The 18,107-nt window shown below is 44.5% G+C and overlaps 1 protein-coding gene across 4 annotated transcripts in view; it reads right to left on the reverse strand.

Moving 5' to 3' along the window:
- CSNK1A1 (casein kinase 1 alpha 1) overlaps nt 1-15,468 on the reverse strand; it is a 32,325-nt gene extending 16,857 nt beyond the window's left edge. For 2 of the 4 annotated variants that reach the window (XM_053990788.1, XM_053990789.1), the window contains exons 1-4: nt 14,968-15,468; nt 14,075-14,181; nt 3,417-3,543; nt 1,516-1,614 (exon numbers count right to left, since the gene is read on the reverse strand). In XM_053990788.1, the coding sequence (XP_053846763.1) occupies nt 1,516-1,614; nt 3,417-3,543; nt 14,075-14,181; nt 14,968-15,090 (456 nt within the window). In that variant the 5' untranslated portion in view covers nt 15,091-15,468. The remainder of the gene's footprint in view (nt 1-1,515; nt 1,615-3,416; nt 3,544-14,074; nt 14,182-14,967) is intronic. The other 2 variants (XM_053990790.1, XM_053990791.1) reach the window with 2 other exon arrangements.
- Nucleotides 15,469-18,107: the final 2,639 nt, after the last annotated feature.

Genomic DNA, 18,107 nt, shown 5'->3' on the forward strand with positions numbered 1-18,107 from the left:
CCATGCCCACAGTGCTTTACCACCATATCATTGCATGGCTCTCTAAAGGGGAAAAAATCAAATGGTTTGTAGGCAATTTTGTCTTTGATTTCAGCTGATGCAAATCTAAAGTGTTCCTCCTCTAACGTAAGCAGAGCAGCAATTTCTAGGCCATTAATCCACACCAAGATGAACTGGAGTGCAGCAATGCCAACCTAGCATGACTGTGCAAAAGTATAGAAAAATGGCCCAAAAAGAACAATTGGAAATCAGAAACTAAAACTAGGAAAAAACAAAAATAAAAGTTTTCAAGTTCTACTTTGAGTCATGCCAGAGAATTAAGGAGCCTAAACTGCTCAACACAGCAGAGAAAAATAGAGCTGTACAGAGTGAAAGTATGAAACTTGGGAACAAACAAAGTTTAACAGCAACAGGATTACATAAAGACTGCCTTTCAGCTGGAATTACAAGTTTTTCCAACAAAGTTTGTCTCTAAACACTCAGTGCATTGCACCTCTTCAGACAAGAGCTGTTATCTCACATTATCCAAGCTTTCCCCTTCTAATGCTCATGGCCCTGACGTTGGCATTCATACAGGCAAACAAAGGTAAACATTTTGATTACTGGTAGTGTCTAACCAGATGAGACATCCTGGGATGGCATCTAGAGAAGATAAGTGGGAATCTTGCTTCCAATAAACAGCTTGATCACATACGTTTGTCCTGAAGTTAATTTCTAATCAGTAGCATGCTTAATGCATTGCCAATGCTGCCTGTCTGCCCGAGCTCGACATACAAATTGCAGGATTAAGCATATTTCACTCAAGAAAACTAAAAATAAAAAGAAAAAGTTGCCTTCCAGGCAGGAAACATGCACTTCTGACTATGTTTACCCATCCCAAAAAGAGTAACAACCTCAGCCCACCCCCCACCCACCCTCAGCTTTTTTTTTTTTCCCCACACAGAGTAAACTGAGACAAAAATTTTGTTGTACAGCAGGTATTCTACAGCTTAACAGTTTTCCATCAACATAATTGCATCATTTATTTTATTTATAAAGGCATCTGCATGTTGGCTCTTGGTCTTATCCACAATTCTGATGGTTGAAGAGACTTTACCAGTCTGTCACTGCAAGGTTTAATGCCCTGCTGACTGGTAGGTCAGGAGCTCCCACGTTGCACAAATTGTTTTCATCCAGGAGGTCAGCCCCAAAGCCATAGATAAGATTTGACTTTATCATAGAGGAATAAAATGCTATGACAACAGACATCTTGAGAGAAGTAGTCGAGTATTCTCTAGGGTTAGTTTATAACCTTGTTGCAAGTCTAGAAATCATCTTGCAATCAAGCAAGGGTGGGAGAGAGATCCACAGCGTTTACAAGTGGACAGCAAGAAAACCAAGTTCTCACACCCAAGAACTGTGGTTTAGCATCCAAAATAGCAGTTTTAGCAATGGATTTTACAAAAGTTGTGCAGCTGGAATCAAATCACACAGGCATTCCCTCTGCAGCTTGGAAACAAAGAGCTTTGGACTAACCTTATTACAGTGACGCCCAATACCCATTAGGAAGTTATCTGGTTTTATGTCTCTGTGTATAAAATTCTTTGTGTGCACATATTCAATTCTACTGATCATCTGTAAAAAAAAACCAGCAACATGTAAGATTTCAAAGAGAGCAAGACATTTCAATAAACCTTCAATGAAAGCATGAATTTTTAGTGTTACCTTCCTCTGCAACTTCAGTTTATGCATTTGCTTAATGAAAACCAATTTTTTAAAATGCTGTCTGAGTATTTTCTTTTCATGTTAAAATTCCACAGTCTTGGTCAGAAACTGGCAGATTAAATACCTGAGTAATTCCCAGATATTGAAGTTCATGTTTCTAACTATAGCATCCTATTAAAAAGTAATTGTTTTTCATTATTTCAAAGGTTTTAGAGCTACCACAAGCCAATTTTAAAGCTCATTCCCTCCCCCTGTCCCAGTTACTCATTCATCTGGTTATTCATTCATCAAACATCACTTTTCCAGGTAACAGTTTTCATGGAGCAAGTCACAACTTGATGGTGGCCCATCCTGCCATATCTAGGCTACCCTGATCCCAGAATATCTGGCGACATGGAGAAACTCTGGCACATCTGTGTCATCACACAGGGCCAACCCATTTCCTGTGGGTGAGATCACGGCCTGTGGTTATGTGGCACAGCTCTGCAGCTCCTCAAACACTCCTCTTGCAGCCTTGAGTTGTTACATCACCCCCCTGACAGCTGTTTGCTGGACTGTGCCCTAACAGCCACTTCTGAGCACTGCTATCCCCCATTTCTGCCTGCTTCCCAGCTGACAGCCAGTTAATGTTTAACATCCTAAGGAATACTGCACAAACCCCTGGTGGATTCCCTGGAGATGCTGTCACACCCAGGCTCTGGCTAAGTGAGCAGGCAAATGGCTCTCTAAAGCAAGCACATCACCCTCTTAGGGCAGCTGAGAACAGGGACAGCTGACCTTGTCTCCAGACAAATGCCTTCAGCTTCCTTGGCCAAGAGCCTGGGATTCTACGAGCATCTGGCTAAGTGACAACTTGGTACTGATATCTATTACGTAATATTAGATGAAATTTCAACTACCATTGAAAAATTCAACTTGAAAAACCCTCAGTGCTTTTCAAGGAGCTGAAGGAAGCACAATCAAGCCATTTATTAAGGAGTAAGAAATAAATATGGCTGCTCATTTCAAATGCTGTATTCTCATGACCAAGTTGGAAAAATATCAACTGCTATAAAAAAAGACTTAAGAGAGTTTTAGAGGCTATGTTGGAGGTAGAGTGGCATCTCCACTAACAGCTTTAAGAACTGTCTGTGAGGACCAAACAAGCAAGGCAGTTATTTATTATTAGCTCACTGCCTGGTCCTAGTGATGCCTTGGATCATCTGTCCTTGGTCCCTTAGCTAGAGAAAGAATTGTTTTGTTTCCCTGCTCTGTGAAGAGAGCTCGCCAGCCCCTCATATGAAGCTCAGAACTAAAGCAGCACAGAATGTGAAAATATAAAGCTGAAACCTGAGGCATCACTAGGGGCTACAGGAGGGTGTGAGAGCACAGGGACAGACTTGCATGTTGTCACCACAGGTCCCATTGACTTAGATCACCCACAACTGGAGAGTGTTTCAGCCCCTGGGGTGATACTGGCAGTGAATCCACCCAAATTAGTCTGAAGATTTTAATGAAGTTGCCCTTAAAGCAGCAGCAGAAAGGAGCTGGCAGCTGCAGTGCCCTCCCACTTGGTGCATTTTGTAGGGCAGAGCACACAGAAACCACCGTTACTTTGTCCTCATTTAGGTCAAGTGTTCACTTAGTGTATAAAACACTGCATCAATTATTTAAGCCACTCTGCAGGAATCCCTCAGGGCTCTGAAGCTGCTCCCACCAAGGTGTGCACATACCTGGTCTGCTAGCATAAGTACTGTTTTCATCGTAAACCTGCGAGAACAGAAGTTGAAGAGGTCTTCCAGGCTGGGCCCCAGAAGATCCATGACTAGAACGTTGTAGTCCTTTTCTTGACCATACCACCTGCAAGAAAGGAAATGATCCAGCATTATTAGCAGGAATCCTGATGCAGCCCAGGGTACCCTCAGTGCTCTCAGCTACAAGGGCATGTTGCTGACTAATGTTCCATCTTAAAAGCTAATGAGAAATTAATGTTGGTAATATCTTGTTTTTCCTGGAAACAAAAGTCTGAGCACAAACCAGAACACACAAGTTGGCAATTTTCCCTGAAGAGACAACACTACTCCACTTCAACAACCAAAATACCAAATACCAGAATGAAAATGCAACCAAAGCAGCAGGGTCCTTATACTGAGGGGAGTGTACAACACCTGGACTGAAATTCCTCTGCAGGACACCTTACTCTCATTGTTCCTGCATCACTTCACAAAACCATCTCAACATGCCTTAGGCTTTGTTTTCAGGTCTGACTTCTCTGCACCAGACCAAAGCAGCTCCCTCACGCACTTTTTCATTTATTTCTCAATTTAAAAAATGCCAATCAAGTTCTATTTCCAATTAAGTTGAAGATAAAGGCTCTTTATCAGGCTTTTAACATCATACAGAAAGCAGCACATAGGCGACAGAAAAGCAAATGTAGAAACATAACAAAATATTAATTGCAGCTATATTGTGATAGTAACCTTTAAGTGCCCAATACATCCATTTTGGACAAAAATAAAGTCTAACAATGCTGTGAGGACATGCAGAAGTCCTTCTATGGATAGTTTCCTTTCCAATCCATGTTTAACATTTCCACCACAGCCCTGCTTTATTGCATCTGCAGCTGGGTGTGGTTCTCTCCCCACCTAAGCTCCTGAGCAGACCTGGAGTCACCCCCTGGACTCCTGCACATCTCAGCTGTGCTCTCCACCCTTGAAAAACAGGGCTGGAATATTCTCCTCTCCACTCCTTCTGCACGTCCCAGATAACTACAGTTAAGTGACAGCTGTGTGTGAAAAGCTCTTTTGAAGCTGACATGACACCTGTTTGATCCGAAGGCTGCAATTTTGCCTTTTCTAAGCTCCTGGTCCTTACATCAGGGACACTCAGCCAGCAGTCCAGGGAGAATTTCCCTCAATTTCCCAACAACAGAGGTATGGACAGGTACCCCCAAGGATGTGCCTCATAAGAAGAGCATGGAGATGGAAAAAAAAAAAAAACAACCCTCAAGATTCAGCTTAAAGTAGCAGTTGGGGCTTAAATATCTGTACAGACACTGTATTTCCACTTTAGGCAATGACTCCAGTACACCAGTGCATGACTGTCTGGAAAATAGTTACCACTGAGAAAGTCAACAAATTCCTAGGTACTCACAGGATTCCAAGCTTAGCTTAGCTGGGATAGTAAAATAAAATGTTTACAAAGCCAGAGAGAAAAGACTCTATATTTGGATTTGTTTCAGGAATTACTGGCCTGTACCTTCCCACTGTCTGGAGCCTAGGAGAAACCATGCCCTTCATTCCTGCATTGTTATAAATCTGATTAAAGTTATATATGAGCTGTGGCTCACACTCCCTGCTTTACACATCAGTCTAGACCTTTATACATTCCCTGCATCAAAATGGGATGCAGAAAATATGTATTTTGAAAGCAATCATTCAAATGAAATGTCAATGGAACAGCTCTGTAAACAACTCCAGGGGTCACAGGTGAAAATGAAACATTATGGTCACCTAAAGTAATGAAAATTGGAGCAAATGCCCTTGCCTAGGTATTCTGTCCTATGAAATTTAGGTTCATTGAGAAAAAAAAATTCATTTCAGCCCAAAAAAAATTTTTTTGGGGCTGAAATGAAGAATTTTAAGGAGTAAATCAAGATCTAGATAAAGCACTATTTTCTTCAAGGGATGGAATTCTAATTGAGATGCTGAGTGTAATTGTTCAGCACAGCAACGGTTCAGTGCCCAAGAGATGCAGTGAAGGGAAAGAGATCAAAGATCAGCCTTCAGTGGAGCTAAGAAAATTGAGTCCCAGCCTGACAGACAAGGTGAAGCTGATGCAGAGGAAGGCCACCCTGGAAGGTACCTTTTAAAAACCTTTTTGTTCCTCCACAGGGATCTGTCTGCTGAGTAAGTGCAGTAATTCAGGATGATTGCACAACCTCTGTTCGGCCTATTTCTATGTATGAACAAGAAAATTCTCTTCTCCTGACCATTCTGCTCTGGTGGAAAGCACATTCAACTCTCCAAGAAAAAGAAATAAGGCAGAGCCTCTTAATATTTTATTTTCACATTTACCTGCCTGTAATTCCTCACTGAAGACTGTGACACCTATTCATTTCACTTCTGGCACCTGGAACTTCTTCCAAGGTATCAGAGTGTTTTATTTACTTTGCTAACACTCCAAATAAGTTTTCGTTTTCCTTGGAACACTTCCAGGGAAAATGGGATTAAGAAGTAAAGCAACATCATGTCCACTCAAGGTGTAGGAGCTGCTACTACTGGCAGCTCTGAATGAAAGAACATTAGAAGTCTTGACTTTTCTTAAAATTTGAATATTAGGATATATAAAAGCTGGTGTCCCAAAAAGAGATCGTCACAAGTTCTTACACTGCATCAGCAGGGAAACTTGGAATTATCTACTAATATGAGAGAATGATTCATACAATGCCCTGGGCAACTATTAGGTGGCACTGGCATCTCAGAATACAAGTGTGCCCACATGTCTGAGAGATCCAGGGACTTCCATCAGCACACTTGAAATCCTTTCCCTCATAATAAAGTTGAGGAAGCAACATAAGTAAGGGAGAGTTTTGGAGAAATGAAAAGTGGGAGCAAGAGATTGAACTATTTGAGAGCCATTTTGGGTGGGTAATTACTCGATTTAATTACATATAATGTATTATTTCAAGAAGAGAAGCTACTTTACTAGAAAAAATTCTCCTGATCTTTCTCTAATTGATTCCTACTGTGCTTTACATCCTTACATAAAACATTAACAGGACAGAATCATGAGGAATAGTTGAGTGTACCCTTGAACAGGCAGTGTCACATAAATATCTGATACAGATGTCACAAACCCATTTGAGCTTCAAGGTGTGCCCAAGCTCCCAAGCAGGAAAATGCTTCATCACTCTCCCTTCCCTCATCTGTTTCAAGCTACAGAAACTATTCCAATTAGTCAGAATATAGTGAACCTCTTTTATGAAGCTTTCTATCAGAGCATGGTTAAAGGCTGAGCACAGTGACCTGAATTTGACTTCAGTGACTTGTCTGTGTGAAAGACCAAGAGTGGACACGTCACCAAGTTTCCAAATCGTGTGGTTTGAGAGCCTGGTCTATAACCCCAGCATGAACACAAAGCTGAAATTTTCTACCATCTCGGATTTCAGTATTTGAGCTCTGTGGGAACATCTAAGTCACACCACACAGCAGTTTGAGAGTGTTTAGTTTCTAAATAATACACAGCAAAGCAGGTATGATGTCAGGTCACATGCCAAGTGGATGTTTACTTGAACTGACACGGGGTGCGTTTTTTAATTCTCTTGACTAACCTCGAGACAAGGAAGTGAACTCTTGATGCATATCTAGTACTTGGTGGCAAACACTGGAGTCAGCTCTACCCAAACTTAAAATCCTTTTGCCTTTTCAGAGCTGCATCTTCCAAAAAAATCAATGATTTCTATTTCAGCAACTGCGTATTTTGTAAATAACGTCAAGGACAAAAGAAATGTTTGAGGAAGTGTTTTTTAATAGCTTGGCTTGTTTTGTTTGCATTTTTTATTTGTTTTACCTAAGAAAACATTTCATTTGGTTATTAATAGTATTTTTTCACATCTTCCTTTGAAAGGGTCAAACAGAACTAGGCAAACTAGCAGAGAAAGGGGGTGAAGGGCTAACAGAATCACACAGAAATTCCAGCCCAGTTTCACACTACTGTGTCACTCACACAATCCCAATCAATAACCAACAGTTTCATTCACCACACTGGCAATTATAATAATTACAACGAGGTAACAAACCCAGCACAAGTACCCAAAATGTGTGAGAAAGAAATAAAAGGATTCAGGAGATCCACATTAAAAAAACAAACAAATTCAGATCAAGATTGAGGAAATTGCTGAATTAGTAAATGACAGCTGTAAGCCACTGGCAAAGAAACCCCAAATCCCAGAATTCTGAAGACACGGAGGCAGTAAAGGCACCTCACTTTGCCTACAGCTTATACAAAAAAAACAGAATATGAGCTCAATGTCACAAAAAACTGTTCCCATCGCCAGACAAACCATGACAAGATCATTTTGTTCCAACTTAATAAAAGCTCTCCTCAATCAACACCTGCTTTGCCAGGTAGCCCATCCTCCACTAAAGGCTTCTGTCAGCTCCATCACTGACTATTCCCACAGGGGCTCTGGCAAGCTGGAATTACAAACAGAGCTACAGGAGGCCGTGCTTTGGTCAGACAAAAACATCTCCTGGTGCCTCACTGCAGGGAAGGACAATTCTTCCAACACTGAGCATTTAAACTCAAACCTTTGCACTTCCGAAAACGTCTATACCCCATTACAAGGGTGATTTTGACTTCTTTGACATTACATAAACTTTTGCCACTTTCATAAATTATGGTGTGTGACCCTATGATTACTCTGTGTAAGCCTATGTAATTAAGTTTCTCAGCACTTGTATTTTCAAGCAACAAGTGAAAGAGTTCTCTTGACAGAAATGGAGATTGTCAGAAGAACTAAGGTGGATTTAAAAGCTGTTAGAACAAAAATGTAAGGTGAAAAAGCAAGCTGAAAAGAACTTGCTAACAGAATTACCTGAGATCACCTAATTAGTAAGTTTGACAAGTCAGCAGGCCCATGAAGGGGAATATGCAGGTCTGGAAAGCTTCATGGACACAAAGGATTCAGACATCCCACAGAAATCCACATGGCACTGATGTGGTGAACACTCTGGAACTGCATTCCAACCCTGCCAGCCCTAAGTCACTCACACAAAAGTCTCTGCACTGGGCATTAGTCAGATGATGGGACTAAAGAGAAAACACTGACCTCCCTGTAATTACATAGCTCTGATATCCCTGAAAAATCCCAAATTATCCTAAGAGGAAAAGTGCAGCTGTTCCACACAGAACCTGTGAATTGGGATCACTGCTGCAAGCCCTGACACCAGCTCAGGAAAGAAAACCCAAATCCCAAGAAGGGCAGAAAAGAGACTTGAGGAAAAATGGGAGGGTTGGGACCTCTGCAATCATTTACTCAAACAGCTCAGCAAGGCAGTTATGGAGTTATGCAATTAGTCCTTATAGATACAGGAGGATGGGGAAAAGGAAAATGTTTTTTAACAAAAAATCAGGGAAAAAAGAACTGGCAGATGAGTGCCTGTGGGTACAAGCACTATCTTCAGGCACTCTGGCTCTCTGTCCAACAACACAGTCATGAGCACTGCCCTGCTGTCCTACAAAGCTGTGATGTTGCACCTGATTCAGACCCTTCTGCTCCCATGTTCTCAGCACAGACATCTCCTGACAAAAATGACAGTGCAGACAAACTGGAAAGTGAATTATGCCTATAAAAATGCACTGAGTGTTACAGACACTGAAGCAACACATAAGAGAAAGGTAATCCATCAGAGATTCATTTCTAAATTGACACATATTTTATATTTCTGCTTTATCTCCCCTGAAACTGGAAAAGCACTTAACTGCTAACCAGCTAGGAGTAATAGAAATGAACTTCACATAATATGGCATGACTGAAATCCTGAAGTGCAATATTTAGCAGATGTCACCTAACGTTAGTTGCCATGGAGAGCATGAATTAGGCCACCCAAGTACTAAATAAAGAAACAGCCATGAACACCCTACGCTATGGAATTGGCTCCACTCTATAAATAAAATTCTGGATCACTTTTTGTACAGTTCTGAGAGCAATCCATGAAGGATGCCAGCACAACTCATCCCCTGAGCAAGGAGGTGGCTTCATGTGCCCAGTGTGATGCTGAGCTGTTCAGTGAACTCCATTAACACCTGGGCCAAGTCAGGAGTGGAGTTTCCCCTGCAAAAGGCAGGAGCTGCAGTTCAGTGAGAAGGTGAACCATTAATCCACAGTGGGGACAGCAAACATCACTGAGGAAAAGAATATTCTAGTATTATGTCTGCTCATCATTTGTTTCAACCAGGAGTAACACTGACCTCAAACTCCAAAGTTAAGGCAAGGAGAAAAAAAAAAAATCTAACTTTGATGTCTCTTGAATGCTTTGAAAAAATCCCCAAAGACCACCTAAGACAAGAGTTTAGATTGGTGGAAAACAGGAAATAAAATTTATTTACTTATATTTATTTTCTTAATAAAGGAACCATAGGTATTCATTTAAAATATTATCTTCCATTTTATTTAGAGGCACAAGAAGAGGCTTCTGGTTACCTATGAGATGGTTCTACCCTTCAATATGCAGATTAACTAATAATAAAGTTATTTCATAGTAGGACTTATTGATAGAACTTTTTTTTTCTGGAGGGGGAGTGGGGTTTCTTGTGGGTTTAGTGAGTGCTTCTCTGGTTTTCTCATGGTGGTTTGGGTTTTTTTGGTGGTTGGTTAGGGGTTTTATGCTGCAGGACATTACTGAGAAAACAGTTAAAAATGCAGGTGTTTGAGAGGTGTGTTTGCACCTTTTTAAGCACCACTAAAAAAAAAAAATCAACATTTCAGGCGCTTAAGGCAAATTTAGTTTTGATAACTCTTGGATTATCAACCTTGACCACATTTTTCCATCACAGGTAGTATTTAATGAAGATGTATAAGGGCACATTCTGTTAATAATTATTCAGCAACACGGCAGTAATCAACCAGAAGCACAAATACTGTAAATAATTTTTCTTCAGAAAACTCAATTCAGAATTTAATTTCTCTCTGAATTTCTCAACATCAAAATATTTGCAAGTGCTGCATTGAAAAACTCAGAAATGTGAAGATTGACTTATTCAGTTAGCAAGAGAACTTTGCAAAAAAAGCCTCACAAAACACTAAGTCAGTAACTTTTTGTTCTTAACTCACAAATAGCTGATCTTCATCAAGGATACAACCAATAGCTGATGAACACCATAAATGGCAAAAAACATCAAGAGTGGCTGTCCCAAGTAATTTGAATAATTGTTTTTGTGGATAAAGTTTTACCAGAGTTAAAACTGTGGACAAGCACCCAAAAAAATCAAACACACTGTGCTGCATTCCTCCGAGGCAGCACCAGGAATTGGGGAATAAAGGTGGACAGTCCCAGCTAATAGGATCAGTGCCCAGTTAATGAGATTACAGCTCAAAATGCTTTGTCACTGAAAAACAGAGGGGAAAAAAAGCAAAGGGCAGCTGATGAGGGAGAACAATGAGAATAAGCCCAGCAGAATGCACTGCTGTCCTAAAGGCACAGCAGATTGTCACAATGTTAAGCTGGGTTCAAGAGACTTTTGGGAAAAATTAAAGTAATAATTAAGCAAAATTTGAACATCAAGAATAAAACATAGTTTTTTGGGGTTTTTTTTGGAGTATTAATGAAAGTTTTGTGAAACTTCAGGGTTAATTTCAGAAACTTTGCTGCTCTTTTAGGAAACAATAAGCAGCAAATTTAAAGACTTAAAATGGTTTAGAATATTCAGAATAAAATTTCCAATTCATTCACACCAATCTCTTTTTGCTATTTTCTCTACAAACATGTTTTTTATTACAGCACAATTAAGCACCAAGGCCCCTTGTTCAACTTCCACAGGTGAAGGCTCATTGTTAACCCCAAAACTAAGATTTTTGCTCATTAGTTTCTTGCAATGAGCCAAAAAATCCCTCAAATTAACCTTAAAGGCTGTAAAAATAATTCCAGACACATGTTCTTGTAATTCTAAGTTGCAGTCACATCTAAAGGCAGAACTCAGCTTTAGAAACAGGAGTCCCTGAATGAGCAATCCAGACCTCATTTATTATCTCAGCTCTGTGAGTCACAGAACCACAGCAGAGACCACTTGAGTGAGGCAAAGTCACATCATGCAACTGCCAGGAAGTTGATCTTGGCCAGTGCATCACTTAAGTAGGTGAAAAACAGAGGAAAAGTTCATCACGCTCAAATGAGGAGCACAATTTTTCGTGTTGATGTGTCCAAGATGTGGACTGAGTTTTATAAAGCACGGCAATGGGGGAAATTTTGGCATGATTCCTTCATTTCCTATCAAATTCTTGTGCTGCTGTTGTTTAAAGGTGTCACATTACAGAAATTTTACCAAATGCATTGACTTTCCTTCAACTTGATTCACCCTTGTGAATACACTGAGCCAGAACAGCTTATTCCAATGTGACAGCATATTATTATAACACAATGGTGGCACATGGATTATCAACAACACATGCAAAGTGACCTAAGTATTGACTTGGATTCAAAGCACCATGGATTCTACCTCTACTAAACACAGAATATTTTAATATTTGTCACAAGAACTGTGCTGGTCCCCTACTCAGCTTCCTCTTTAAAGAAAATAAACCTATGAATGCTGATTTAGATTTTTCTCAAGCATCACCAAACCAATACCAGCAGCCCAGGGAAACCTCTCAAGGAGTATCTGGTACATAAAATAAATTTACAATTAATGCTGCTTCTGAAAAGAAAAAGAGTATTTCCAAAAACTCACTTTTCTAGAAAAATACTACAAAGATTAACATTGTGAGAAACTGAAAGAACTGACTGACATTATTCAATAATCACACACCTTTAGCACAATGAGTCTATGAATCAGTTTGGTGAGTGTTGCCTCATCTATCCATTCTCAATTTTTTGGACCTTGTATTATTTTTTAGAGGGTACAAGAATGTCAAATACAGAGGAAAGCTGTAGTTGAAGCCAGAGGCAAGTTTCTCAGCAGGCAAGGCACCAGTATTTCCCAAGGCATTTTAACCAGATACAAGAAATGAAACAGTATCTCAGTGGAAAAGCCAAAAATTTGCAACTTGGCCTCATTATAGCACCACTCACTCATTTACTTTTCAAAAAAGTAGTTCAAGAATGCCTGCTTTTCCAGTTCTGTGATGAAACACCTGATATCTGCTTGCTCTGGCTGTTTTCCCAGTTATCCCTGTTTTAGCATGCAACATTACTGTGAAAGCTTTCCAAAATGCAATTCCTATTCTTTCAGTTGTGAAATAGAAGCAGCCACGTTTGAGAGAAGAAAAAGAAAAAAAAAAAAAAAAAAGAAAAAAAAAAAAAAAGGAAACTGTATTCTCAAAGAACGACTGCATCTGTTTTCACACCAGCAACTGTGTTGAAGCTGCAAGTATTTAATTCAGGTATGTTGATTGTGTCCCTGCAAAAGGCTGGAGTGAATGAGGACAGATGGCCAGGACAACACTGTCTCCTCCAGCTCACATTCAGGATCAGAGCCAGTTGTGGTTGGGGGGGAAGGAGGAGGGAGCTCTTAACCTAAGAAATGCAGATTTGTACTAGGCTTTGTCCAAATTAATACAGAATCTTGGCTATGTCACCGTGAGAACTTTAAAACAGACCCTAAATGTCACTATTCATCCTGTACAAAGTCAGGAAGGGTTAAATTAAATGGAAACCAGAGTTTGATACAGAACCTAATCTGAAATAGTTTGTGCAGCTCAAGGAACAAAAGTCCTTTAGGCCATTGTGCCAAGAGAAAAAAAAATACTAACTTCAAAAACAATTATTAACAAAGTTTCAAAAAAAGGAACAACTTGTAAAAAGTCTCACTGGAGAAAACTGAAGTTTCATGTAACTCTTTGAGGCCCAGATTCGGAGTTGGGCACTACCCCACAGTAAGAACTCGATAATCCCAGGAGGAATAACCCCTCCACGAGTCCTGCACCAGCGATTTTCTTCCAGATCAGGAAATTCTGAAACCCTGGCGAAAGTTTCAGTTGGAATACGAAGCGAGGAGCCGCATAATGAGGAACTGGGAGGGATTAATCCCGTACGGAAAGCCTGGTGACGCATCTGTTGCGGGCAGCAGAAAGGAGCCGCTGCCATTTCATTCCTGCCCCAGGTTCTCCGCAGTCTCAAGGCTGGCGGCTCATAGCTATGAAAGGAAAAAAAAAAAAGGCACAAGCCCGAGCACGTCCCTTGTCCCACCAGGAGAAGGGGGAGGGTTAATCACGTCCAGCCGCCATTTTCTGAGCGGAGCAGGAAGACATGTTGAAAAAAAAAAAAAAAAAAAAAAAAAAAAAAAAAGAGAGAGAGAGAGAGAGGCAACAAAAGAAAGCAGCCATTTCCAGGGCCGGCTCCCAACTCTCTGCCTCTCGGAGAAACAGCCTCCTCACACTTTGTAATAATGGCCACAAGAATTTCTCGCTGGGTGTCTTGCTCTCTGTACAGACAGCAGGCCTGCCAGAGGAACCCAGCGAGTTGGAGAGCTTGGAATGGAGCATTTCCCCCTTTATCACCCCCAATCCTGCACGGACAAATTTCTTTTTGCGGCGGTGCCCTGCCTCACACTCAAAAGTATAAAACAACTGGCAATATATAGTAATAAACGTGACAAAAAAAAAAAAAAAAAAAAAAAGTCATGCCAATCACGCAGAAACGCCACTGGCACACGGGGCTGATTTGATTCCTACCGTATATGTGGGATGCCAACTCCTCCCTGCAGGATCTTGTACAGTTTGCTTTCATAGAGCAGCTGGGGGTGCCGAGCCTTCTGAGACTCCAACTTCACAGCAACTTCCTGCAGGGAGAGGGAACAAGGAGTCAGGGCAGAGCGTCCACCGAGCTTTAAGGGGCACAGCACTTCCACATCCCCCACACACCCCCGATGCCAACGCTTTCGGGTATATATTTATTTATTTCGCAGCTCGACGTGCTGCATTTTGTGGCGTCTTCCGATAAAATCCACATCGCGGTGATTTGAACATAAATATCCATCCCGGGTCATGCATTTGAGCTAGAGATGTGGAGTCTTCAGAACCACTTAAGTGAGGAAGAACATACGTGGGTGTTTCTTCTTTACAGCTCAGAGTCGTGAGGGGGAGGAAGAAAAGAAAAAAAAAAACCAAAGGAAAAGCTGGAAAAACAGGGGGATCTTCTTTGTTTCTATTACTGTTGATGAAACGAGATACAAAGTGTTCCCCAGCTGAGGCAGAGGAGGAGATGAATGGCGGGCGAGGGACGACGACTTTGGCCGCTCACAGAACACAAATACGTTTAAATATGTTTTCCCACAATGATTTTCGCCTCTTTTCTCCTCTCCCAAGTGCTGGGTAGGGGAGCCCGCGACTGCAGGGCTCTGCTGTGGAAGGGGCACCGAGGAAGAGCCTCGGTGGGAAGGGGGGGGGATGAAGACCCTCGGGGGAAAGAGCCCCTCGTAGGGGGGAAAGAAAAACCCTCGGGGGAAGGAAGATCCCACCCCCGGGGACACGGAGGGCACCGCCGGGGGCAGGTGGGGTTCGGAGAAGCGATGGCTGGTGCCCGGCTCCCCCCGGGGAGCTGAGGGGCGACTGCGAACGGCCCTTACCTCCCCGTTGGTGATGTTGATCGCCAAATAGATGTCCCCGAAGGAGCCCGACCCGATCTTCCGCACCAGCTTGTATTTGCCTCCGACAATGAACTCGGCCTTGGAGCCGCTGCTGCTCGCCATGGCGAGGGGCGGCTCTCGGGCCCTCCCGGCCGGATCGGCGGGACAACGAGGCCTCTACGGCCGCCCCCGAGGAGGGGAAAGGGGCTGGAGGGGGGAGAGCGGCGCAGCCAAGGACGGACCCCGCGCTCAGCTCCAGCCGGGGCCCTCGGGCGGGCGCCCCCCCCTGCGCGGCTCTGCGCCGCTCCCCGGCTCTCGGCGCGCTCCCGAAACAGGAGAAGCGGCCCCCGAGGTGCTTGTGAGAGCAGGGAGGGGAAAGGGGGGGGGAACTCGCGGGGTCGCGGCGGCCGCCGGCCGCTCACTCGGCCGCCGCCGCCATCTTGTGCCTGAGCCGCCGCCGCCGACACAAAATGCCCCCGGCGCGCGGCCGCCGCTTCTTCACCGCGCGGGGCGCGCTGGGAGCGGGGCGGGGCGCTGCCGCGAGAACCACGCCCCCTCGCCAAGCTGCGCCAATCACCGACCTCAACCGGCGCCCCGCCCTCCAGCCGGGGGTGGTGATTGGGTGAGCTGAGGGTGTGCGCATGCGTACAGCGCCACTCCGCCAGTCCGGGCGGAAGAGGGCGGGGAAAGTGGACGTGCCCTCAGTCGCTCTTAAAGGGGCAGGCGGCGGCAGCGAGCGGGGGGTGGTCGGGGGTTTCTTTGCGGTGTCCGCGCTGCCCACACAGCCCTGGGCCCTGCTCGCCACAGGGACAGGGGATGGAGCTGCGTCAGCCACCACTGCGATGCCACCCCACAGATGGTGCTGTTGCCAGGTTCTTCTCACCATCCAGGCCCCAGCCTGTGTTTACAGTAACAGTCTGGTTTGTGGATCAATAAATACACAACAGCTTCGTTCCATGGAGGTGTTTAAGGAAAGGGTGGATGGGGCACTCAGTGCTTTGGTCTGGGTCGCAAGGTGGGGATCGGTCACAGGCTGGACTGGATGATCTGGGAGATCCATTCCATTCCCAACGATCCTGGCACGTTGTGATTCTTGCCATGGCTGTGGCAAAGCCCTGGAACAGCTGCCCAGGGCTGCTGTGGAGTCCCTCGCTCTGGAGACCTCCCAAACCCACCTGGACACATCCCCATGCCCCCTGTTCCTGGACCAGCTCCAGAGGTCCCTTCCAACCCCAACAAATCTGTGATTCTCTGAAATCCACATCCACCTTTTCCCAGCCCATATCCACATGGGGATCCTGGGGCTGAGCTGTCCCTGTGCACACACACCGTGCTCCATCACCTTCCTCACTCCTCAGCTCCCCCTCAGCCCTCAAATGCTGCTCCATCTTCTTCCTCACTCCTCAGCTCATCCTCAGCCCCTCACACACTGCTCCATCATCTTCCTCACGCCTCAGCTCATCCTCAGCCCCTCACAGTGTGCTCCATCACCTTCCTCTCTCCTCAGCTCATCCTCAGCCCCTCACACTGTGCTCCATCACCTTCCTCACCCCTAAGCTCCCCCTCAGCCCTCAAATGCTGCTCCATCACCTTCCTCACTCCTCAGCTCATCCTCATCCCCTCACACCGTGCTCCATCACCTTCCTCACTTCTCAGCTCATCCTCATCCCCTCACACACTGCTCCATCACCTTCCCTTCCCCTCAGCTCATCCTCAGCCCCTCACACGCTGCTCCATCACCTTCCTCACCCCTCAGCTCCCCCTCAGCCCCTCACACGCTGCCCCATCACCTTCCCTTCCCCTCAGCTCCCCCTCAGCCCTCACCCTGGGCCCATGCCGTGCACAGCAGTGCATCTCCTGGGTGACCACTGCAGGTGAGGAGCCAGGAGCAGCCCGTGACACCCTGACAAGGGCACTGCCAGCAGAACCCCCCGTCAGGGCCACATCCCTTGTCCCTGCAGTCTCCACCTTCACGCGGCCCCTACGCGCGGCTCTCTCCTGGCCGGGGTCACCGTGACCCAGCAGCTCGTGCTCCAGGGGCTGTTCCTTGCTGTCTGTCACAAGTGACATCTCCTGCGTTGCCCCCTCGCTCTCTCTCTCTCTCTCCCCCTCTCGGCGCTGTGAGTTTTCCCTCTGCAGGAACACCAAACTGTGGATTCCCGGTGACTCATCATCACTCCCTGTCACAGCGGCGTCTTCTGCCGTGCAAGGCTACATTTGGGAAATGATTCAGTCTGCAGGAGAGAGAAAGCTCCTCCAGTAATGTAGCTCATGGAAGTAGAAGGAAAGCCTACTCAGGGTGTCTGCTTTGAAGGCAGGCAGGCAGAAACTGCTTCTCAGCATGCCTGATGCACCCAAAGCCATGGAAATAATAAAAATATGGATTTTAAGACCTGTCTATGCATGGATTATTTTTTTTTAATAGCTGACTGCTTTGGAGAAAAGTGAGATTGAGAGGTCCAGGTTAGGACATATCAATAGGATATGAAGGTGGAGGAGTTCTCTCAAAGAACAGCATCCACATGGTGGAAGAAGCTCTTCTTGAACTCACCATGTTGCTTTCTAGCTTGGTAAAAACACTTTCTGCCTGCACAAGTGCAAAAGAGCCCTGGATTGTGTCCATCTGGCTGTGAGGCAGGAAGGGAAATCTGTGATTTTCCTGAGTTTCTTCCTGTGGTGGACTCACTGAGCTCCAGATGACTCCACAGTGAGAGACCGGGAGGATTGGAGAGGGAAGATTGGCACTCAGCAATGCCCTGCATGGCAAATATCATCTCCAAGGTCCCCTTGTGTTTCAGGGAGCTTACATCCAAGGTTTTACTACAGCTCTCTCTGCATCTCTGATGAAAAAAATTGAAATGCAAATGATTCAAAATCAGCCAGATGCACCAGAAGGAAAACGATGCTCCGAGAACGAGCTGGCCTCCAACTCGTTCCCACCTCGGCTCTGTCAGGGAGCATTTGTGCAGGCAAGAATATCCACACTCTTGTCACTCACAGGGATTGTGGATCTCGTGTGGGGGATCTGGGATGCATCACACACTCCTTCAGGGGGCTGGAGCTTCAAGGGCAAATGAGGTATCTCTGAACACCACAGCCATTCCTGAAAGCAGAGCCCCGTGTCCTCAGGTGCCCCCTGT

This window comes from Vidua macroura, chromosome 15 (assembly GCF_024509145.1).
Source record: "Vidua macroura isolate BioBank_ID:100142 chromosome 15, ASM2450914v1, whole genome shotgun sequence".
Taxonomy (NCBI): domain Eukaryota; kingdom Metazoa; phylum Chordata; class Aves; order Passeriformes; family Viduidae; genus Vidua; species Vidua macroura.